The sequence below is a fragment of the Nilaparvata lugens genome, chromosome X (assembly GCF_014356525.2).
Source record: "Nilaparvata lugens isolate BPH chromosome X, ASM1435652v1, whole genome shotgun sequence".
In the NCBI taxonomy this organism is placed as follows: domain Eukaryota; kingdom Metazoa; phylum Arthropoda; class Insecta; order Hemiptera; family Delphacidae; genus Nilaparvata; species Nilaparvata lugens.
The window spans coordinates 97205244-97230407 of NC_052518.1; the positions used below are offsets into that span (position 1 = coordinate 97205244).

Sequence of the window (25164 nt, forward strand, 5' to 3'; positions counted from 1 at the left end):
CTTCAAAATTCAAAATTTTCAAATCATTATTCCTGAACCGAAAATCAAGTGACGAAGCAGTGTGTGATTACATAACCTTAACTTTTGGACAACATCAACATTTTATCAAAATTTTTGGAGAGAAATAATACAGGCTCAGCCTAGTTTTTCCTCCAGTGTCATAATTGTATTATTATTGTTATAGTGTTTTATACAATAAATGAATGAATGAAATGAATAAATAAATGATTTTGAATTGTGAATTAATGTTTGTTTTGTTGGGTGAATTGTAGGTGAGACAGAGAGCTCGTGGAAGCTGTATCAGCGCTGGTGCAAGATGACCGATCAGCTGCGTGAGACGTGGATTGCGGCGGGCAGAGACCTGCAGGCCAACAGCTGTGTCGTGCAGCATCTCCAGTCAATCAAGGTCTGTGGTCAATGTTAATCGCCAAAGATGTAAAAGTAGCTGGAGGTGGCAGTTGTTGTAGCAAAAGTGGATCCGTTTTTGTGGGCGACTGTTAAAGAGTGCGTGGTATAGTGAGGTCCACGTTATAATGGCAGTGGATGAAGATAGAAGAATAGCGATGCCGATTCTCTGCATTAATTAATTATATTTTTACACTGTCAAAAACATAATTGGCATCGTTGTAGACCTAGGAAAGTATCACCGGCTTTGATGAATGATAGACAAGGATGGCAACACCAATATTGATCAAATACTGTCATTATACTGTGGAATTCTACCAAACCATTGCCAAAATATAAACTGAAGAAATGTTGAACGATATGAATTTCATGTGGCCTTAAACTTGGTACTGACATTTAAAGAGTGTTTGTATTTTTTGATCTTTAGTGGTAGTAATCTATATCAGTGTGTTGTTTGTTTTTATTACTATACAATGTTTTTTGTGGTTCCAGGAGTCGAAACCTCACGTGTGGGCGTTCTTACTATGGAAAAATGCACAGACTAAAATTCTAGGTAAGTCAATATTTATTTGCTCTACTATTTTAAGTGCTATTTTCCACGGGCAAAAATGTTTTTCCTGCTCTCAATCTTTTCTATTCCTCGGCCTACGGCCTCGGACTTGAAAACCGATTTCGAGCCGGAAAAATATCATTTTCTGCTGTAGGTGCGAAATATACTATAATAATCAGACATCTTTATTCATCAGACTACATTAGACTACAATACTACCAGTTCAAAAACATCCAACATTTTTGAAATGTATCTTTCCATAAGCTCATCAAATGCGGTTTTATACGATGAAATAATAATAATAATAATAATCGTTGTAAAATATACGTCAATTAGGTATTTTCCAAATAACTACAATATTTCTAAAGTTTTTAATTTATTGTGATATATATTCTGTGATTCATTTAATAAAATCAACCTTCAAAATTCAAAATTTTCAAATCATTATTCCTGAACCGAAAATCAAGTGACGAAGCAGTGTGTGATTACATAACCTTAACTTTTGGACAACATCAACATTTTATCAAAATTTTTGGAGAGAAATAATACAGGCTCAGCCTAGTTTTTCCTCCAGTGTCATAATTGTATTATTATTGTTATAGTGTTCTATACAATAAATGAATGAATGAAATGAATAAATAAATGATTTTGAATTGTGAATTAATGTTTGTTTTGTTGGGTGAATTGTAGGTGAGACAGAGAGCTCGTGGAAGCTGTATCAGCGCTGGTGCAAGATGACCGATCAGCTGCGTGAGACGTGGATTGCGGCGGGCAGAGACCTGCAGGCCAACAGCTGTGTCGTGCAGCATCTCCAGTCAATCAAGGTCTGTGGTCAATGTTAATCGCCAAAGATGTAAAAGTAGCTGGAGGTGGCAGTTGTTGTAGCAAAAGTGGATCCGTTTTTGTGGGCGACTGTTAAAGAGTGCGTGGTATAGTGAGGTCCACGTTATAATGGCAGTGGATGAAGATAGAAGAATAGCGATGCCGATTCTCTGCATTAATTAATTATATTTTTACACTGTCAAAAACATAATTGGCATCGTTGTAGACCTAGGAAAGTATCACCGGCTTTGTTGAATGATAGACAAGGATAGCAAAACCAAAGTTGATCAAATACTGTCATTATAACGTGGACCTCACTATAGTATATATAAAGGTGCGTACAGACTGTCGCTCTGCTCTGCAACCGAACGTCACTCCAGCAGAGCGATTGATGATCGACCGGGGAACAACAGTGGTTCGACCGGGGAACGCGAGAAGATCTAACATCTTCTGTAACGTTCATGATGGGTGCGTGGGCGGAGCGACTGTGGTTCGATGGTGGTACGAGGGCGGTACGAGGGAGGAGTGTGCTCGGTGCGGGTTGGAAGCGCGAATATGTGTACGCAGCTCTAGAGCACTGGATGACAAATATTCTAATCTTCCTTCCTTTCCATTCTTCATTCCATTCATTCATCCATCTTACATAATACATATTCTTCTTCCCATCTCAAGATTCTCTGTTCTTTAGTATTGTATATTGTCAATATTACTCGATTAATTTCTAAAATTTTAATATAAATCCCACTCTATAACGTCTGTTCCATTTATCTAATTTTAATTATCAATGCAATATTGTATTCACTATTACTCACTCCAATTTCATTCATTCATTCATCCCATAATTCTAAGATTCAAATCAACTAGTTTTTAACTTATCAAGTAGAGTTTCTTATTCGAACATTACTTCGAGTTATAATTCCCAACAGCACTAATTCATCACAACCCGGTCGTGTGTTGATGGGAAGGATATTTTATATCCTTCTTAGAGAATCGACAATTATTTGTTGAAACACCGCCGATTTATGAAGTTACATCACATTATTTTATTATTTTAAATGCATTCAATCTTTATTCTCATTGATTAATTATTTATACTTTGTAAAACTCTTTGAATAAATAGCATCATCGTCATTTAATGTAAATTAGTGTATAAGCCAGTAAATATTGTAACATACATAAATAAAGAAATCTAATCTAATCTAATCTTTCTCCACTGGCCATTAACGTGGACCTCAATAAAGATCAAGCAGCCTGTTTACTCTGATTTAACTTATTGTATTTAGATTTATGTTTCGGATTTTTTATGTTTTTTTTGGTGATTTATAATTTGTTATATGTTTTGAGGGTTATTTATTCTTCGGTTGAATTTGTTTTTGCTTGCAGACAATGGTCGGTCCAGCTGATGGATTGGTGACCACGCAGGAAGAATTTGTTGTGGAAAAGATAGTGTCGCGCCGCTATAACCAGAAAAAGAAGCAGTACGAGTATTTGTTGAAGTGGGAGGGATATCCACCGTGAGTACAAAATAATATAATAATCTATACTATAATAAAGGAAAGAACTGGCTTAGGGATAGGAAATTCACGAATGACGCATCATCACGTCTCAACTACTCAACTCATTAACTTGACATTTTGCATATAGATTCCTAATTTACCGAGGATGGTTATAGGCCTATCTTAAATTCTTCAAGATCTCAGTAGGTCTAGTTTGTCAAGTTTTGTATTGGACCCTTGCGGAGCACGGGTTACCTGTTAGTTATAAATACTCTACAATTTATAACACGTCAATTAAATAATAATAATGATGATAATTTTTATTGTCAAAATTAATACATGTTGAAATTTCATAATAGATAAAGTATAAAGTCATTCTATTAATACCTTAGAGATAATTCGATAATGGAAATCAAATTTAAAACAATAGAAAATTGAAAAACAAATAGTTTAAAGGTATGGTGCCGGTTAAATTTTGACCGTGATTAATTCCACGAGAACCAGTCAGAGAAGCCGTTTTATTAAAAAGCCTTCTCTGATTGGCTCTCCAGAAATTAATCACGGTTAAAATTTAACCGGATTTTGTGCAACCGGGCCATAGCCTATACACTATTGATTGATTATTTGCCTTTATTAGGGCGGAGTTAGGACTTCTGGTCCTCTCTGCCACACAACTCTATTGATGTGAGTTGATCAGGTAAATTGCTATAGTGAGGTCCACGTTATAATGGCAGTGTTTGATTAGCGATGGTATTGCTATCTTCGTCTATCATTCCACAAAGCTGATAGCGCTATCTCTTTTAACAATGTAGAATTGATAATTAATTAACAAAATGTTTCATCTTAGTTATGAAATTATTTAAAAATATAATTTCTTGCTTAATAAAATATAATTGATTATTTTATACGTCAATGAACAGTTAATATTATATCAATAAACCTGTATCTGCTACCGTCTATAGAAGGCATTGACAAGACAGTGAGGATAGGCAATGTTGTTCTCCTATCTTTCTTCACTGCCATTATAACGTGGACCTCACTATAGACTGAAATTAGTTGTATTTTGTTGTATTTATTTAACATGTTTTTTGTTGAATTTATAAAGTTGGAATTTTAATATTTGTAGACTTTAACTTGGAGAGTAGCTTCAGAGATGATCTTTGTAATTTGTTGGCCAGTTTCAATCTAACCATCACTACAAGACAGATGACAAGACCCGCCAGATTAGAAGCCGGAGGTTCCTGCATAGACAATATCGTCACAGATATCCATTATACTCGATGGGAAAGTGCAATTCTATATACGGCATTTTCCGATCACTTAGCTTTAACTCTAAAAATAAAAATTGATAATAAATCCTTTGTCAGTAAGACACGCAATAGTCCAATTTTTTTAAGACAAATTAGCTCAAGTAGGACTAGTATATTTTTAGCATGTATGAAATCAATCAACTGGATAGCTGTTTACAAACTGATTGACCTAGATGAGAAAGTTGACATGTTCTATGAACTTTTCTTGTGGGCTGTCAACTCGGCTTATCCACTAGTCCTCAAAAGTACATTAAGGGGTGCTAGGAGTAAGTGGTACACACATGAATTGAGGGACTTGAAAGTGAAATGTGAACAACTGTTTCATGTATATAGCATTCTCGGCTCAACAGCGGTCAAGTTAGAGTATAACAATCTTAGAAAGACTTACAGGTCTAAAATCAAACTGGCTAAACTCAGTTACAATAGTAAATTCATTAATGAGAGTAAAAACAAGAATAAATCAGCCTGGGTAGTAGTAAAGAAGCACCTTGGTTCAAATAATTCATCTCTGGACGATGCTTGCAAGTTGTCTGTAGATGAAATAAACAAGTTTTTCTTGGAAAAAATAATTTTACAAAGCAAAGATATCCCTAAGAGTAGTTTTGACTTCAGTCACTATGTATCATTAACGCCTGAACCAGAATCGAAGTTTAGTTTTCAGGAATTCACTGTTGAGGAGGTTTTTGACACAATTCATAAAATGAACCACAGCAATTGCTTAGATATGAATGGACTCAACTCCTCAATATTGAAAATAGCAGCTCCATATATCTCAGAAGTCCTAGCCCATTTGCTCAATATATGCCTAGCGTCAGGTATTTTCCCTGATAAACTAAAGAGAGTCAAAATGATACCCGTGTTCAAGAAGGGTAATAAGGCCAACATTGAAAACTACAGACCCATCTGTATCATAGAAATAATATCAAAATTGTTTGAAATGCTCCTTCATAAACAGCTTGTCAATTACTTTGAAAACAACAGTCTACTTTCTCGAGATCAGTACGGTTTTCGGAAAAATCTCAGTACTTCTGATAATGTCTTGAATCTTATTGAGGGAGTCATCAGTAGCTTAGAGCACAAGAGACTTGTTAACCTCAGAGCATTTGACTTTTCTAAAGCTTTTGAGTCAGTGAAACATAATATTCTATCTGAAAAGCTTTCTTTTTATGGCCTTGACAAGTTAGCTGTGGATCTAATTGATTCATACTTGGGTCGCAGAATGCAATTTGTCTATGGAAATGGCGAATTCTCAAGTGGTAAGCTGGTTAGATATGGTGTCCCCCAGGGTTCAATACTTGGTCCACTGTTGTTTATCATTTACATAAATGATTTGTCAGGTGTGATAAGGAACTGCTGTGATCAAACCCAACCCTATCTTTTTGCCGATGACCTGGGCTTATTGGTGAATGGGACGGGAAAATAAAATGTTGACACAGTTGTTGAATTGAGCACATCAAATATAATGGATTGGTGTGCTTCAAACAATTTGTGTCTCAACCTCCTGAAAACCTGTGACCTACAGTTTAGCTTCAACCCTAGGTTTACTGGCACAGATTCCCTCAAATTCCTGGGTATCATGCTTGACTCGAATTTAAATTGGAAAAAGCACATTGATTATACAGCTGGTAAACTAAGTAAGGGTTTGTTTGTCCTACGTAGATTAACTCACATAGTTAATCATGAAGTTTTAATGAGTGTCTTTTATGCTCTCATCCATAGCCATTTAGCCTATGGGATTCAGCTCTGGGGAAATTGCTCGGCATCTATTAAACTTTTCAGACTCCAGAAGAAGGCCATTCGAATAATTTGTCAGGCACCACCCCTAGCAACATGTAGGCCGCTCTTTCGTAAACTAGGCGTCTTGACTCTCCCATCTTTATATGTTTTTACTTGTCTGATGTACATGAAAAAAACCTTAATGAATATAGTCGAAATGGTGACATACATAATTATCATACCAGAGGAAGGTTAAATCTCAGAATTGATTCTCACCAATATGCGAGTACCCATAGGAATTGGAGAAACATGTCCATTAAGCTATTCAATGAGCTTGCCCCCGAAGTAAGACTGTTGAGTACCTCACTATTCAAGTCACACATAAAAGGCTTACTTACAGAAAGATGTCTTTATTCTGTTGGAGAATTTTTTGAATAGCTTCAGTGTTCATCTGTTTAACTGTAACAGCTTTGTTGTGACTTGTGTTGGATCCCGTTTTAATACCTGCTATTTATCAATTGCTGTTGTTAATTGCTATTTACCAATTTAGTTGTAAATTTTTTTTTCAAAATTACTACTTTGACTATATTATTATTATTATTTTAAAAATATTTTGACTGTTTTTAATTTTATTGTATATTGACGTTTGTTACAACACTTTGTGTTTTATGACAATAAAGGATTATTGATTATTGTATTATTTTACAGCGAGCAAAACACGTGGGAACCAGCGCAGAACATGTCGACATGTCAGCACCTGTTGGCCGAATTTGAGGCGAATTTGGCGAAACAGGGGGCCGCAAAGGGGGCTTCGATCTCCTCATTCGAGGGCACCCAGGGGGGCACCCTGTCGAGGCCCCTGAAGAAGGGGACACCCGCCGCTGTAAAGCAGGAGATGGTGGACATCAAACAGGAGGTCGCCAGTCTACCGGGAACTCCCAGCGGGTGAGTTGATGGTTCGGAGTACACCTAGATTATAGATTATGGTCTTCAAAATATCATATTTTAATCTACCTTGTGTAATAATTACTATAATATAATAATTATTTCAAATTTCCAATGAAAGTTCTAGACTTTAAACAGCTGGAGTCAGAAAATTCGCTTTCCGAAACGGGGCTTAGTCGTAGTCCATGTTTAAATTAAATTTCAAAAAAAAAAACTAGAAAATTTTAACACAAAAGAAAATAAAGAGAAAATAGTGTAAAGTTTCAGCTATTTCGAATTATTTAGGAACGTTTCATTTCGTCAAGGAAACCCGTTTTCAGTTATAGAAATGAGAAAATGAAGATTTATTTTGCTGCAACTATTTACTGCGACTATGCTCCGTTTTGGAAAGCCAATTTTCTGACTCCAGCTGTTTAAAGTGTAGAACTTACCTAAATCCCGAACTCGGAAGCCGGCCCTTAAGGCTGTGCAAAGGCTAAAAATAAACTTTCTACTGGTGATATTTTTCAAAGTTTTTCGATTTGTATACTATCAAAATGAAAACGTTTTCTTAGGAAAACATTTTTTTCCACGATCATTACTTTTTGAGATATGAGCGCCTAAAGTTTAAATTTTTGGGACAGAACATTTCAAATTCGGTAAGACATAAATCCGTGAGATAGAGGATATATTCTTTATAGTATTGTTGATCGAATAAAACAAAAATTAACTGAAAATATCAATTTTTGAGACAGTTATTCAATTTACTAAAAATGACCAAAATTAACTTTTGGTTGAGTTATTTTTGGTAAATTGAATAACTTTTTCAAAATTGATATTTTCAGAAAATTTTTGTTTTACTAGATCAACAATACCATATAGGGCAATACAATACATAAATAGGACTGCGCCCTAACTTCGCTCTCTACGAAAATAAAGGCAGTGATTCAATTCAATTCAATTCAATACCATGAAGAATCTATCCTCCAAAACACATGGATTTATCTCTTACCGAATTTGAAATGTTCTGTCCCAAAAATTTAAACTTTAGGCGCTCATATCTCAAAAAGTAATGATCGTGGAAAAAAATGTTTTCCTGAGAAAACGTTTTCATTTGATAGCTTGATGATATAAAAATCGAAAAACTTTGAAAAATATCACCAGTAGAAAGTTTATTTTTAGCCTTTGCACAGCCTTAATGTGAGAAAGATATTTTTCAATAAAGAAGAATTTCTCACGACAAAAAAGTCACACAAAAAACCCTATACTATTAAACGAGCAACTTCTGTTTATATGTTTAGATGTTTGAATGTTTATATGTTTGTATTTCACCGGATCTCGAAAACGGCTATAACGATTCTCACGAAATTCAGAACATAGTAAGTTTATAATATAAATATTCGATTGCACTAGGTCTCATCCCTGGGAAAACTCGCTGAAGGACATTAAAAGGATACTTATTCTTCATCCTTGGAAAAACAGCTGATAATAATTATTTCGTCGTCTGTTGGTGATGTAAGTGAGTGAGCGAGTTCATGTGTGTGGGAATATGTCAAAATTATGACTCAGCTGTTGAACTTTTGTATTCATTCAATCAGGTACTTAGTGCCGGTTGCAAAAAAGCCGGGTTATTTTCAATCCTGATTAATTCCAGTAGATCCACCTTTTTGAATTGGTCTTCTCTGATTTGGTTCACGTGAAGTTAATTAGGATTAAAATTTAACCGGCTTTTGTGCAACTGGGCCTTTGTGAGGGAAAATTTTGCCTTCCCTTTGGAATTTAATCTCAATTTACTGTGATTAGATAGAACATTTCTGTATGAATGTTATTATAATTTCTTGTTTCGTAATAAATGTTTTATGCTTTTGTACTCCATATGGTCCCCGATATTTCTACTAAATGAGCCCAAGAGTCTGATTAAATGAAAAAGTCCTAATCATCACCATTACATATGTGTGCTTATCTCATATGTATAAGTGTACTTTTAATCATGTTTTTCTATTTCATTTTGTCTGAATTTGTAATAATTCTGTTGCAGCCGACCTGTACGCAACAGCAAGAAGAAGGCTCTGGACCAGGTGAAGGTGTGGTGCGGCTCGATGATTCGCCCGCTTGACATGGTTGGTGGAGGCGGGGGGGCCCTCAAGCGCAGTCTGTCGGACGACTCTGACTACTCGGACAACATGGCCGACTATGACGGCGACTACAAGCGCATCAAAATGGAGGACACAGGTGGCGTCATGGTGCCCAGGCGGGGTAGGGACACGCCCTTTTTTCCAATCACGTATTTTCATTGCCCAACATTCAAGTTTTTTTTTTTGCTCTATCAATCAATCAATGTTGGCAATTTGTATGCAATTCATATTTTGCTACACTGCACAGAAAACGTTCATTTGCCGGACATTTTCTATAGTGAGATTCACGTTATAGAGTCTGTGGAAAAGATAGGACTAGAGGGTTGCCGATTCTCTGCCTTGTCACTGCCTTCTATAAAGGAACTATTCATTACCTATTTGAACTTACCATACCTAATTGAACTATTCATAGGCACTCGCTCTTTTTCTATTTCTTTGAAAAAGAATGAATTTATATTTGAATTAATTTGTTTGTTCTTGAAGGCGGTGCAAACAGCGTGGTGGGTCGCGCGCGTGCGCAGGTCAACGGTTTGAAGAGAGAGCGAGACGGAGAAGGGTTGGCTGCTGCCTTGGGACTGGAGTCAGACGAAGAGGGAGCGGCCGGCCAGGTCAAGGTCAGGGCATCCTCTCTCAGTCCCACCAATCAACAGGTATGTATAGTTTTGTATCAAATTATGGTGTTTTGTGTCAAGTTGAGATGATGCTGTATCATGTTGTGTTGATACTGTATCAAATTGTGAAACTGTATCATTTATGGTGATTTGGAGAAAAGATAGCATAAGAAGAAATCCCATGGTTTGTAGAACTCATTCAGTTTTCAAATTATGGTGTGTATCAAGTTGAGATTATACTGTATCATGTTGTGGTGATACTCTATCATGTGTGGTGACACTGTATCATTTAGGGTGATACAGAGAAAATAAATCATAAGAAGAATCATGGTTTGTAGGATTCATTCAACCTTTGCAAGTTCTGTATCAAATCATGGTGTTGTCTATCAAGTTGAGATTATACTGTATAATATATTTATAGTGATATGCCACGGTATAGGGCATTCATGTTGCAAGTTCACTCTTAACTGAAGCCGATAGTCCTAGGAGTTGTTTTTGGTGAAGCTATGTGACGCTGGTAGTCTCTCATACTGTGCCCTTCTTACACTCTTACACTCCCAACAACACACTAATAATAGACAGTAGTCGACAGTAATCGGAGAAGAAATTTGGAGCATGTACGACCTATACCACGGGATATCTTCTTATGCTATCTTTTCTCTATTATATAACTATATACTAAAGCAGCATAGGACTATCTATAGCCTAACTAGATATATTTTTAAGCAAAATCACAAACCAAAATCTATCGCTAAATATATTTTTTCCTCCACCTCCTATCTAAAGTGCTTACTTTACTCCCTGAAACATAATACTAAAGTGTCACTTTTTTGCTCTCGGTAGTAAAAAACAGAAAAACTCCCTAGGGAGGAAAAGTGACTCCATTTAAATAACATGGGAAGCATCTCTATTTTAAAAACTTACATTGTAATAGGTTAGAAGGTCTAAGCTCAGATGAGGAAGCATATAGAGTAGTCATTAAACCAACTAAATTCAATACCTCAACCAGACATTTGAACAATATATGAAATCTATGTTTGTATGCTAAAACTGTTACAAACTTCATATCACTATACTAAAAAAATGTAAAAAAAATTTTAATATCCATGTTATTCAAAATACCATCCAACGGATATTCCTCATCAACTAATCAAATTTGAAACTGGAACTTCATCATAGCTGTAGTTGTGGCGGCCTCTGTTGATACAACTCTTGCCGATAGATAGCGTACAGCGCTGTCGGTGAAGAACTGTGATTACAAGCCAGCTGTTTCTGTTTACTTTTTAGATTATGTTGTAACACATTGTTTGGTCACGTACTTTTTTAAAAATTATTTTAATTGCAGTTTTTATAAAAATGTAGGTGGAGGAAAAATTTTGTGTACATCACGAATGAATTTTTTTTTTCTCCCTCAGGGAGAAAAAACAGTACTTTTCACTCTAGATATACAAATAACTATTAAATATCATAGCAAACTCATAAAACACTTCCACTTTATGTAAGGGGTTATCTACCAAGAAACGTTTAATGCAGGCAGCGAATTGAACAGTTTTATAGACAAGAACAGTAACGATTTTTGGGTGTTAGAATAGGTGTATCGTTGGGTACTCAAATCAATGATTCAATAATTTTTATTTAAGCCAAAGTAAATCAGTACATAATCCAGGTCACATACAACATTCAATAGGGGTATTGACAATATTGTTTTAGCCAGCTAAAGTGCTATTTGATAACTCTGGATTGTGAACGCCCCATCTAAACCCATCTGCTATTAGCAAACTGCAGTAGCGATCCAAGCGGATAATTTGTGTAACTCAAGTTAGTTTGAAAAAGTATGATTATAAACATTTGGCTGCCGTTTTAACAGAGAAAGCTAGAGTTAGCGGACTCAAACCTGCGCTATCTGCTACCTCGAACGTCTGTTAATTTTTGTCTAACGTACCACTATAGCATTGAGTTAACACAGACTTAGCAAATAGCTGGAGATAGCGAATAGCGCGACTTAGCCAGCTAACTCCAACATTGTGAATACCCCTATTATGAATAAAATACAATGTCAGCTTTTAAAAAGTCCAGTGTCTAATTGTCTTTTTGTGATGACTATTTTTCACTATTATTCCTATTTCTGGGGCCCGTTTCACAAAGGTACAAGTAGGTTACAAGTCTTGTTGCCAACCATGGTTTTGGAGAACAGCTGATTACAAGTGTTTCACAAAAGCAGAATTGTAAACTTGTAGTTACAATGAATTTCTACAAGTTTACAAGTGATTTGCTTGTTACGAACAAGTGTTCCACAAAGATTTTCATTGTAGCCAACAATTTTTGTCGAAATTACTTGTTACTATGACTATGAAATTTCTACCCAAGTGGAAAGCTATGTAAATGATTTACAAGTGATCATTAAAATTATTCTAAATATTCAATAAATATTTCTAATAATCAAAAATGCCCTATATTCCTATAAAATTCATTACTTTGGAAATATATGCATCAGGAAATTGAATTTAATAAATTTCCAAAATAGTTATTAATGTGTTACCTCATAGGTTGTGTGTACTATAGTATTTATTCACGGTATATATAGTATACATTATATTATAGTACATTTACTATCTATATACAAAGTAAATTTACTACTTTTTATTTACTTCTAATTTATGTACTTTGTATATGTACATATACTGTGCAAGTTACAAATTCAGCAATAAATGAAGTAGACTGTACAAAAAACATTATATTGCTTTCAAATATTTTCAAAGTAATTATTGAAAAGTACAAGTAACCTTTATAAAGGATGGAAAAAGGAAATCATCATGAAAATAGGTTATGTTTACTATTGAAGTACTTGTAGACTTGTAAAATTGTAAACTTGTAGATCATACATTTTTGTGAAACGTGAGTACTTGTAAACTTGTAACTACAAGTACTTGTCCGTAACCATGGTTGGTAACAATACTTGTACCTTTGTGAAATAGGCCCCTGGTGTTTAATTGTGGTGTTTAATATTGTGGTGATTGTATGGAACAGGTGCTGGTGGCGAGTGCCGAGGGTGTGGTAAATGTGGATCCGTCTCAAGTACCCAACCTGACATCGGGAGTCTACATCATGTCCAACAAGTCGGGCATTGTCAAGTTGGACTCGATCACACCAAATTCGGCCATTTCATCGCTACAGAGAAAGGTAACAACACAACATTTCATGTATTGTGAGGTCCACGTTATTTATTCATTTATTGGATAAAGTAAACAATACAGTAGTCGAAAAAGAAATATATAATGGCAGTATATGATTAGCATCGGTACAATAAAACGTTCCAGTTGGATTTCTAATTGCATTTTAATTAGAGGAGAACAAGAATTCACAAGTCTTATGGACATTATGCTGGTGATTTTTATATTATAACGTGCACCTAACTCGAGCTATAGTAAGGTTCACGTTATAATGGCAGTGTTTGATTAGCAATGGTATTGCTATCCTTGTCCATCATTCAACAAAGCGGATAGCGCTATCTCTTGCTCTGTTGCCAGATCGTCTTCTAACAATGTAGAATTAATAATTAATTAGCAAAATATTTCATCATAATTTTGTAAATTCATTATGAAATTATTGAAAAATATAGTTTCTTGCTTAATAAAATCTGATTGATTATTTTAAACGAGAATGAACAGTTAATGTTACATCAATACACCTGTATCAGCTACCGCCTGTAGAAGGCATTGACAAGACCGGATCGGCAACGTTGTTCTCCTATCTTTCTCCACTGCCCTTATAACGTGGACCTTACTATAGTAGTCCTTTATGTAGCTTCAGTTATCAACTTGATAATTTGATAAGGCTCTTTCGTACTAAATCAATTTCAGTTTCCATGATGTATTCAGTTTCCAAAAGTACGCGCAACTCGGAACTTGAAGAAGGAGGGCGTTTACTATGATTAGTAAATAGTTAAAAGTAATTTTAAAGTAAAGTACCTAATTAATTTATTCAAGTAAGCCACAATGCATTCCGGTTTACACACGAATCCACAATAAATTACAGTACAACAGCTAATTATGCAACAAATTTCACATATTATGAAAACTTATTAATTACAATGAAGATTGAATGCAACATTAGAATATTGATAATATAGTATTGTAATGCAACTACATAAATCAGCGGTGTTTCAACAATGAATAAATATACACCCCACTATAAATTATATGTGTTGGGGTATAAGTAGTAATTAGTTGCTTATTGCGTATAGCGCAATAATCATAGCGATATAATCGATATCAATAGTAATTGATTATAAATTATATTTTTCTTGGGCCACTCCCGTGTTTGGGATGGACACGTTAAGTCGTCGGTCCCGGCTGCCTCAAAAACAGTCGTTAGGTCATGTTAGAGGCCCTGAAATTGATGACGTGCGAACTGAAAACTGTGACACCAGACCTGAGCCGGCCAGGTCACTCGATATTATTATTATTTATCGTTTATCAAATAAATAATGAATTATTGCATTGGCTGCAGACTACTATTGCTGGCCGCTATGCCTTTGTATGAAATGAGCGCTGCTATCCAGAGATTGGTGTAAGGGTGAGCATTCCTGACCGGCAATTAGGAGGTACTGGGTTCGATTCCCGGGCTGACAAATAATTTTTGAATAGTAGCGCTCATCGAATTTCCATCTAGCTGTTTACCCTGTTGTCAATATTTGCAGTAGCAGAAGTCTTCGGGGTGAATTACAGCATTTAATTGGGATTTTCGTTTAATAAAAATTATCAATTATTTCATTTTAATTATTTGCGTTTTGTGTAGCATTGAATAAAATAAATAAATTGTGTTTTGTATTGTGTACAGGGTCTGCTGAAATCAACGCCCAGCCACAAATCAGGCGTAATAATGTTGAGCAGTCGGATGGGTCCGGGAGCTGCAGCCGCCACCAAATCGGGCATTGTTCGCAGGCCGACTGTGGCTGCATCGTCACCCACCAAGCAACCGCAAAGCAACAGCAACACGATGGCAACTACGGCTGCTACTGCGCTGGGTGGCCCTCGTCCCGTGGGGCCTCTCAGGCCTGTGCCCAAGCCTTCGAACATTATCAGGTAATCCCGAAAAATTGGTGAATTTGTGAAAATTTTTGAAAAAATATTGAAGTGTATCAAAAGCGTGATACGCGTATCAAGTGGATGTGATACGTGTATCAAGTGGATGTGATACGTGTATCAAATATACAATAAACGTGTGTATGAAGTGAATTTGAATCGTGTATCAAGTAGATAATATACGTGTGTGAAGTGGATTTGATACGTGTATGAAGTAAATTTGATACACGTATCAAGTGGATTTGATACACTTATCGAGTAAACGTCTTTATCCCCAGAAAAAAAGAAACACAGCCGATGAAGTATTTTCCCATTGAATTATATATCATTGATTAAATTTATACCACAAGAAAATATGCCATGATAAGGGACCGTTATGTTGCAAATGTGTGTGTTAACTGAAGCCGATAGTCCTAGTAGTTGTTTTTGGTGAAGCTATGTGACGCTGGTAGTCTCTCATACTGTGCCCTTCTTACACTCTCACACTCTCAACAACACACTAATAATAGACAGTGTATAGGGTGTCTATGTTGCAAATGTGAGTGTTAACTGAAGCCGATAGTCCTAGTAGTTGTTTTTTGTGAAGCTATGTGACGCTGGTAGTCTCTCATACTGTGCCCTTCTTACACTCTTACACTCCCAACAACACACTAATAATAGACAGAGTATAGGGTGTCTATGTTGCAAATGTGACTGTTAACTGAAGCCGATAGTCGTAGTAGTTGTTTTTGGTGAAGCTATGTGACGCTGGTAGTCTCTCATAATGTGCCCTTCTTACACTCCCAACAACACACTAATAATAGACAGTAGTCGTTTTTGCTGTTTTGCAGCCGGGCCTTAGACTTAGTTTATAAAACAATAAGTTTGTACGACCATTTGACTGAGTCATTATCAATGTTGTAGAACCGTTCCATAATAAAACTGTAGAATTTTATGTTTTGTGTGTGTTTTTAAATTGTATCAATTCAGGGCTACTGTCTTGTATTTATAAAAATATCGGGGCACCGAGCTTCGCTCGTTATTTTTATTTATTGATAAATAGAACACAATTCTTATATTCTTATATTCTCACATATAGTTTATATTTTACAGCTGGCTATACGTCAGCTTATGAATTTCGGAGATGAGATATTTTGATTTTCCACAGATGCACTTTTTTATTATCCACAGACGACAAGAGTGTCAGCTGTTTTTCCAAGGATGAATTATCCTTTTAATGTCGTTCAGCGAGTTTTCCCAGGGATGAGACCTAGTGCAATCGAATTTTTATATCATAAACCTACTATGTTCCAAATTTCGTGAAAATCGTTAGAGCCGTTTTCGAGATCCGGTGAAATACAAACATATAAACATATAAACATATAAACAGAAATTGCTCGATTATAGGATAGAATTATAGTACCCTTCAAAATTAATGTAATAATACTAGTAGTCTTGTAAACAGTAAACCTCACGCAGTATTTTCATCCACAAATACCTGATTGAAACTATAGACCTTATGGAAATACAGCAATAGATTGGCTTCTCCACACATCTGTGTAATCACTTGTCAGCTGATTTATCTATATATATAAAAGCGAAATGGCACTCACTCACTGATTGACTGACTGACTGACTCACTCACTCACTCGCATAACTAAAAATCTACCAGACCAAAAACGGCGCACTAAGAAATCTTTTGGCAATATTTTAACTCTAAGGGTTGTTTTTAAGGGTTTAAAGTTCGTCTTTTAGCATGTATATTCTTCTTCTCCCAATCTCTTAATTATTATTATTATTTATTTATTTATTATTTATTTTTTTATTCCTTGAAAAAGCATTACAATAATTCACAATTTAGAAATATAACAACAAAATGAATCAATAGGAAATACAAATAAACATAAGGAACTACTTCCCCAAAAGAGCAAGCTCGAGCTTGGGGAAGGAGCAGCCGTACTTTGACTACTTACTTATTATTAATTAACATTACAGTATATACATTAACAACTAAAATCAAATCCTTTCAATAAACAAGATAAATCAGTGATGCTATAATAGATCAATATATTTACATACAATATGTGCTAGAATGCAACAAAATTTGTAAATTATAATAAATTATAATAATGACCTGATATTGCCTAGCCCAGTGTATAACATGATATAAGATGTGGTACAAAATGAAATCTATTCAATTGGAATAATTACTATACTAATGTAATCCAGAAATTCTCGGCACTATCCCAGCCATGAGAGCTAACCAGATACTTTTTCAAATGTAGTCCAAAGTTTTTTTGGGCTAGTAAACCTCTCAAATTACTTGGAAGAATATTAAAAAATAATGGAGATAAATATATGAAGCTACGCTGACCAGCAGTAGTCAATAATCTAGGAACAGTAACCAGACCTGACTCCTCCCGTCTTGTAATAGCACAATCCGTTCTATTAATGAAATGAAAAAGTGATAGCTTCTTATAATATAATATGATGTGTTTCAGGTATATCTGTCTAATCGGTAGAACTGAAAATTCCAAAAAAGCCAATCTTGTTGAATACATTCTATTCTTTTTCAGAATAATTTTTAATATTAAATTTTGTATTGTTTTTACAGGTTTTAGAACATTTGTATATGCACCACCCCAACCCACAATACCATATTGGAGCAATGACTGTGCCAGTGCATAATACACTATCTTCATGACTTTCATAGGCAAAACAGAACGTAATTTCACAAATAAATAAATAAGTTTTCTAGATCGTGTAGTAAGCTGCGACAAATGTACATCCCACTTTGAATGCTGATCAACCATTACTCCAAGATATCTGATACTGCTAACCTTCTCTATTCTATTACAATTAACTGAACACCCTAAATCTACATGACTAAGACAATTTGGAGAATGCAAAACAAGTGACATATTAACTGGCTGATTCTGTATATTCAAGGAAAAAGAGATGTATTTTGTTTTGGACAAATTCAGAGTCAGTTTTCTTCTATCAAGCCATTTTTTTACTTCTCCCAGTCCCCTAGCAGCTGAGTCATATGTGCTAGCCCAGTTTTCTTCATGAAAAATTAAAACTGCATCGTCTGCAAATGACAATATTTTCCCATTGATTAAATTAAGGTTACAAAAGTCATTAATATAGATCAGGAAGAGGCAAGGTCCAATCACTGTTCCCTGCGGGATTCCCATTTTAACAGATTTATATTCTCTAACAGTGTTATTGATTCTATAACAGTGTTATAGGCAACACATTGTTGCCTATTCTTTAAATAACTGCAAAACCATCCCAGTGCCACATCCTCAAGACCAAGGCTACGGAGACAATCAAGTAGACGATCATGGCAAACTGTATCAAAGGCTTTTGCAAGATCAAGAAAAATAGCTATTTGTCTCCTACCTACATCCAAGTTTAAGATTGTTTCTTGAACAAAAGCAGCAATTGCTTCCTGTGTTCCCATCCCCTCTCTAAAACCAAATTGATTTTTTGACAGAATATTATTCACTTCCAAAAATTTATGTAGCTGTCTCTTTACACATTTTTCAATTATTTTAGCCAAATTCGAAAGTAAACTTATAGGTCTATAGTTGGTAATTTTCCTTTTGTCTTGTGATTTGAATATTGGTTTTACTACAGTTGTTTTAAAAGAATCTGGAAAAATACCTTGTTCAAAACTTACATTAATAATGTGTTTGAGTGGAGAGGCAACAATACTTTTAACAGATTTTAAAACAGATACAGTAATGCCATCATGACCAGGCCCAGATGCACCTCTAAGACTCTCGATCGCCTCCACAACCTCAGTCTCTGATACATATTGAAAAGTAAAATAATCTTGCGGATTGTGGGGATTGTCTGGTTGCAAATCGTCACCAGGCTCACTAGGAATATTTTGTACCATTTTCTCTCCTATAGAGATGAAAAAATCGTTAAAAGCATTAGCACATATATTGGGATTATCCCTAGCACTATAGACATTACCATCAATTTCAATTTCTTCCAAACACTCCTTCCTTATTTTACAACCAGCTACCTCCCTAACTACATTCCAAGTCCGTTTTACATCATTTCCAGCCTCCTCAATTTTTCTGCTATAATACAATCGTTTAGCTTCTCTAATAAGGACTGTCAATCTATTTCGATAACTTCTAAAATAATTTCTCAGATTTAAATTGAATGGTTCCTTTTTACATTTGTTAAATAGAGCTTGCTTTCTTCTAATAGAAAATACTAAACCTTGAGTAATCCATGGCTTGATTTTTTTAAACCTCGAACTAGATTTGGCTACATTTATAGTGGATTTTTCAATATAGCTTTGTAGAGTTGCTACAAAGTTATCTGTTGAAACATTAACATCCCTACTAGAAAATACAGACTGCCAGCCCTCAGACTGGATAAGAGACAAAAGCCTATCATAATCGAGCCTGGTGGCAACAAGTGGCAACTGAGCAGCATTGATAGTCAAGTCTATTTCACAACGAACCCTAAGAGAAGTAACATAGTGATCAGTAATACAAGTCTTCAATACCATGGGTTCAATGTGCTTATTAGTGTGGACATTACCGAAATAATGATCTAAACACGAAGGTGTTCCCTGAAATGGAACCCTTGTAAAACAATTCACATAAGATATAAGCCCATTTTCGTTCAATAAATTCAAATAAGATTCAGTGTGCATGTTATTTCTATTATTCAAGATATCAATATTTATATCTCCTACAAATATAATATTTTTTCCTAAATTTAAATTCGAAAGCAGCTCAGCTAAAGAGTTAACAAAGTCCTGGCAATTATCATTAGGTGATCTGTAAGCACAAACAATAACCCACTCCTCCTCAAAAATTTTCAGCTCTATCACGAGACAACCAGCCCCAACTATTGTGCATTCCCGCACATGAACATGATCATAATCTTTTTTCAAGTAAACTACTACACCCCCATTTCTATTTGTGTGATTCATTGAATAGTACTGATTAAAACCAGGTATATCACACCCTATGGGCCTAACACCTTGGTGACCCGTCTCAGATAATACAATCATGTCTATAAATGGCAATACATTAGCAAATTCTAAACAGAACTCGTCTAAATTCTTCCCAATGAATCTGATATTACTATGAATTATATCAAAATTTACACTGGGTTGATTAGAAATAATATTGTAATAATCATTAGAGTTATTCAAACATAATGTCTCAACTTCATCGAATTCATCTAAATTTTCAAAAATGTCCATAATAAAATTATTTTACTGTTCATTGTTAAACAAGTCTTTAGTACTTACATCTTAGAAAGGTCCACATCACTTTTAATATGTAAAACATTCTTACTGGTTTCGTCTTTTTTGACAAGAATATTACCATCACGTACCCACACAAAGCGATATCCTTTCTCCCGAGCGATTGTTCTGGTCGTATTTAGCAGTTCAAGCGTTGAAGGTATCAAATGTTCGTAAGCCATCACCCTTGTTTCAGGTAGAACAGCTGAAATGTTTTTCGCCGATATACCAGCCCCACTATTGTCCTGCGAAGATGCTAGACGCTATAGATGCTAGATGCTATAATTGAAATTTCCATATCATATGGTACTATAGAACTATAATCTAGATAGAGTACCTCTTCGAAACAGTTGTTAACTGGCAACTAAATTAATAATTTTGTCAGGTTGGCATTAAGTTGAGTTGACTTTGTTAGGTTGGCACCAAGTTGAAGATTTAAATGCATTTATCGCAGAAAAATTGATTCGGGCACTGCTACTTCAATCCTGGGAATATTATATTACTAGCAGTCAGGCTCGCTTCGCTCGCCATATCCGTTTAGCCAGCCGTTTAGTCTGGACCCCCGACTGGATTGTCCTAACATATGATAAAAATGCCCAAATGAAAAATGCAGGCGAGCGAAGCGAGCCTGCTGATATCATTCTTGGACGATCCAGTCAGGGGTCCAGGGGGCGGAGCCCCCTGGCTAGACTGGCGAAGCGAGCCTGACGGCTAGTGATGAATAATTCTATAGTCTGATTTTTACTCTAATATTGGCGTATGAAGGAGGTTCCTTTTTCCTTTTATATTATCCTTGATATGCAAAATTTCCAAAAACCTTGTATATACGTCGGCGCGCAATTAAAAAAGGAACATACCTGTCAAATTTCATGAAAATCTATCACCGCGTTTCGCCGTAAATGTGCAACATATAAACATTCAAAAATTTTAAAATAAGAGAGATTCCGAACCGTCGACCTGAATCTTAGACCTCACTTCGCTCGGTCAAAAATTAATACAATTTGTATTCTTGTAATTTTTCTATTTCTAAAGGGTAGGCTACTATAATTTTATTTTATAAATGTGTGTTTCTATTTCATTATGTTCTACTATCACTTTTCTAAGTCTACTATTCTAATCTAATATTGTTGTTTTGTGTTTCAGTGGACAAACAGGAGTGATGTCTAAACAGGCTCCACTGGCCAGCCGCCTCCACGGTCTCAAGAAGGGGGTTCTCTCCACTCCCTCCCCTCTCAAGCGACCCGGATCCATGCTCAAGTCAGGCATTAAACCCATTGAGTCCATCCTCGGCACGGTCGGCCAGCTCAGGGTAAGGAACACACCTAAATTGCGCCTTATTTAGACATAAGCTCAACTTACATTTACGCGACTCAGGTGGAGAAGAGACTGGACTCTAGTGGAGAGCATGTGTTTTGAAATGGTGACGTCGCGGAGACTAGAATCGACTGGTCGAGTGTCACCATTTGGAAACACATGCTCTCCACTAGAGTCCAGTCTCTTCTCCACCTGAGTCGCCTGAGTGTGAGTTGAGCCATAAAGTTGGGGTGTTCGCATAGTGAACAGGAAAGAGTCTCCATATCAAAATCAAATCAATTAATTTGCCATTTGAACGAAATATGATCGTAGAGGAAATATCTCATGGTATGGGTCGTTTATGTTGCAAATTTCAAGCCGACTACTTTCTATTATATTACTAGTAGTTCTGTGAACAGTAGACCTCTCGCAGTTTTCTCATCCAGAATTATCTGGTGTCACCTGTTCTAGTTGCAGCGATACGAGTCTTTCTCCAAATTATCTGTCATATGTTTTACAGTCTATCATAAACTCCCTTAGAGATGGTAAAGATGATCACGTTTTCTGGTGACACCAGATACTTGTGCCAATGCATGCAATGAATAATCCACTTGTCAGCTGATTGATTATCTTATACTATTCGAGCAATAATGTTTATACGTTTAGATGTTTATATTTTTTACTTTCCTTGCCCTATTACCATAGGTAAGGAAAGTATTGCTTTCCAAAAAAATTTAAGGTACCCTAATGTTTTCTATACGTTTCAAGGTCCCCTGAGTCCAAAAAAGTGGTTTTTGGGTATTGGTCTGTATGTGTGTGTGTGTGTGTGTGTGTGTGTGTGTGTGTGTGTGTATGAGTGTATGTGCGTCTGTGTACACGATATCTCATCTCTCCTTCAACGGAATGACTTGAAATTTGGAACTTAAGGTCCTTACAATATAAGGATCTGACACGAATAATTTCGATCAAATGCATTTCAAGATGGCGCTTAAATGGAGAAAATGTCAAAAACAGGGTTTTTCGCGATTTTCTTAAAAACGGCTCCAACGATTTTGATTAAATTCATACCTAAAATAGTTATTGATAAGCTCTATCAACTGCCATAAGTACCATACCTGTAAAAATTTCAGGAGCTCCGCCCCATCTATGCAAAGTTTGAATTTAGATTCTCAATTATCAGGCTTCAGATACAATTTAAACAAAAAATTTCGAGTGGAAAAGATTGAGCATGAAAATCTCTACAATTAATGTCTTGCAACATTTTCACCTAAAATTGGAAATAAGCTTGAAATTCGAGAAAATGTGATTAGCCAATTACAAACTGTTGGCAACTGTTGATTCTATTAAATCATTCACTATGGAGAGATAGCAGACCTCGTATGTCTCCAGCGTTATTGTCCTGTCACCAGCTGGCTCAGATCTTTGTTTATAAGTAGACTGCGCGTGAACACTAGCGTCAGGTGAATCGGGTGGAGCCCTGTTGGTTGACGGTGGGTATGTGGCGGGCGAACCGAGCTCTGTGACGGTGGAGGCTGGTGACCAGGGTGGAGCCACCCAGGTGCTCACACTTGATTCAGCCTATGCCGATGCCGTCGCACAACTTATACCCGAACAGGTACCTCATCTGTACTATAAATGTAATCTATACTAGTAGTTTTGTGAACAGTAGACCTCGCGCAGTTATAAACCCACAGCCTCCTCAGTCCATACTGTCCATCAGAGTAAATTCTGTCCTGTCCTATCCTGTCGGCAAGTGAAAACGACTAATGGCTGTTGGGGTTGGTGTATCAAAAATGCTAACATCTAAAGCTAATCGCCTTCAAGACATACTGGCAACAGGTCAGCCCGAGTTCAAAGCAGAGAAAGGTCAAGAGACAATACTATGTTATTTTAGCTATTAATTGCATGTAATCAATAGTTCATAAAAATTGCATTCAATGAGAAATTGCAAATATTTATAACCTGAGAATAAAAAATGAATGGCAATTATATAATTGAATTTAACTAAGCTAATAATTGACCAAAGTTCAAATATTTGAAAATGATTCTTTCTTATTGGACCACTATAAAATTAATTATAGTTGCCATGGAAAAATGTGTGATTTGAAATTTTAATTATCAATATTACCATCGAAATTTTATATTTGTTTGCTTTTTAAATGTGTGTTTGGAATTAAGTTTTCTTAATTTTGAACTTTATAAAATAAAATATTCAGGAAGTGAAAGTGCACATTTTTAGTGAGAAAACATAAAGAACCCAATATAAATATAACCTATAAACTTGAGTGTTAATAGGAAATGACATTGGGTAATACGGCGCGGCAGAACATCCGAAAGGATCTCTTTGCCGATAAAAGCCATAAGAATAAATAAAATCGTGGACCCCACTAAAAAGCATACTTTTACTTTGTATAATATGTGTTGAATGTTGCAATATTGTATTTTAATCTGTGATTCTCCTTACCAACTTAGTTGCCTTCTAACCCTCATTCTTTTCAACGCCAGTAATTTTCATGTTGATTTTTGAATTTAATAATTTGAATTTTGTTGCAGGTTGAGATGAGTTCACTAGAAATTCCAGCCAACGTGGAACCAGCGACCGAATCTGTCAGAAAAGTTGCGTCCAGATCCAGAGCTAAGTGAGTTTATCTAGACAAATTCAATAGCAATTAAAAACTTAATGCAATCAAATAACCTCTATCCATAGCCCAAATATCAACCAGATTTGCATTTTTTATGAAATCCATGAATTTTCATGCAAATAAGCATTTGAAGATGAGTAATTTTTCTGATGTGAGAGTGGAGGTAAGATTTTATGTTTGAGTGGATAACTCACCTTGTTTTTTAGCGAAACGTCTCATATTCTAACACAACACTTGATAGGTCAACCTCTATCCATAGCCCCAATATCAACCATATCTAGGAGATGTGCATTTTTCGTGAACTCACTCTGGTAGTCTCTCATACTTATTATTATTATTATTAGCGTATGGCTTTGAATGGTGGGGAGACCCAAGGGTAGTTCCACCTCACCGTATATAGTCCAAAGTTCCCTAATGGGAAAACGGACACTAAGGTTATAGTCAGCACAATACTTTAAATTTACACTTTTCACTTCGGAATAAAGTTCATATTGATGTTAAAAGTCCAAACATATACAAAACCGAAACAAAACACAAAACCACTAAGCCAAATTTACAAAATATTGAATAAGTCTCTCATACTGTGCCCTTCTTACACTCCCAACAACACACTTATAATAGACAGTAGTCGGCTAGAAATTTGCAACATGAACGACCTATACTATGGTATATCTTCTTATGCTATCTTTTCTCTATGATAAAGTGAATAATAAAAAAATGACTCAAATTCTCCAATGTTTTTCCAGTCTGAGTCATTTTTTCAGTCAATTATAGTCAGTAGTTGACAGTAATCGGCTTGAAATTTGGAACATGAACGACCTATACCATGCTCTCTTTTTGTGTAGCCCAGTTGAGAAGTTTATATTGTTGTAATTATTCATATTAAATAAAAATACTAAGAAATTGTCAAAAA

At 35.6% G+C, this 25164-nt stretch overlaps 1 protein-coding gene across 1 annotated transcript in view; it reads left to right on the top strand.

Moving 5' to 3' along the window:
• LOC111046169 overlaps positions 1-25164 on the top strand; it is a 44095-nt gene that overhangs the window by 14194 nt on the left and 4737 nt on the right. The window contains exons 10-22 of the mRNA XM_039442137.1: positions 273-413; positions 833-958; positions 1646-1779; positions 3161-3291; positions 7008-7244; positions 9262-9479; positions 9842-10008; positions 12997-13149; positions 14809-15053; positions 21460-21625; positions 22130-22154; positions 23064-23224; positions 24163-24248. Of these exons, the coding sequence (XP_039298071.1) occupies positions 273-413; positions 833-958; positions 1646-1779; positions 3161-3291; positions 7008-7244; positions 9262-9479; positions 9842-10008; positions 12997-13149; positions 14809-15053; positions 21460-21625; positions 22130-22154; positions 23064-23224; positions 24163-24248 (1990 nt within the window). The remainder of the gene's footprint in view (positions 1-272; positions 414-832; positions 959-1645; positions 1780-3160; positions 3292-7007; positions 7245-9261; positions 9480-9841; positions 10009-12996; positions 13150-14808; positions 15054-21459; positions 21626-22129; positions 22155-23063; positions 23225-24162; positions 24249-25164) is intronic.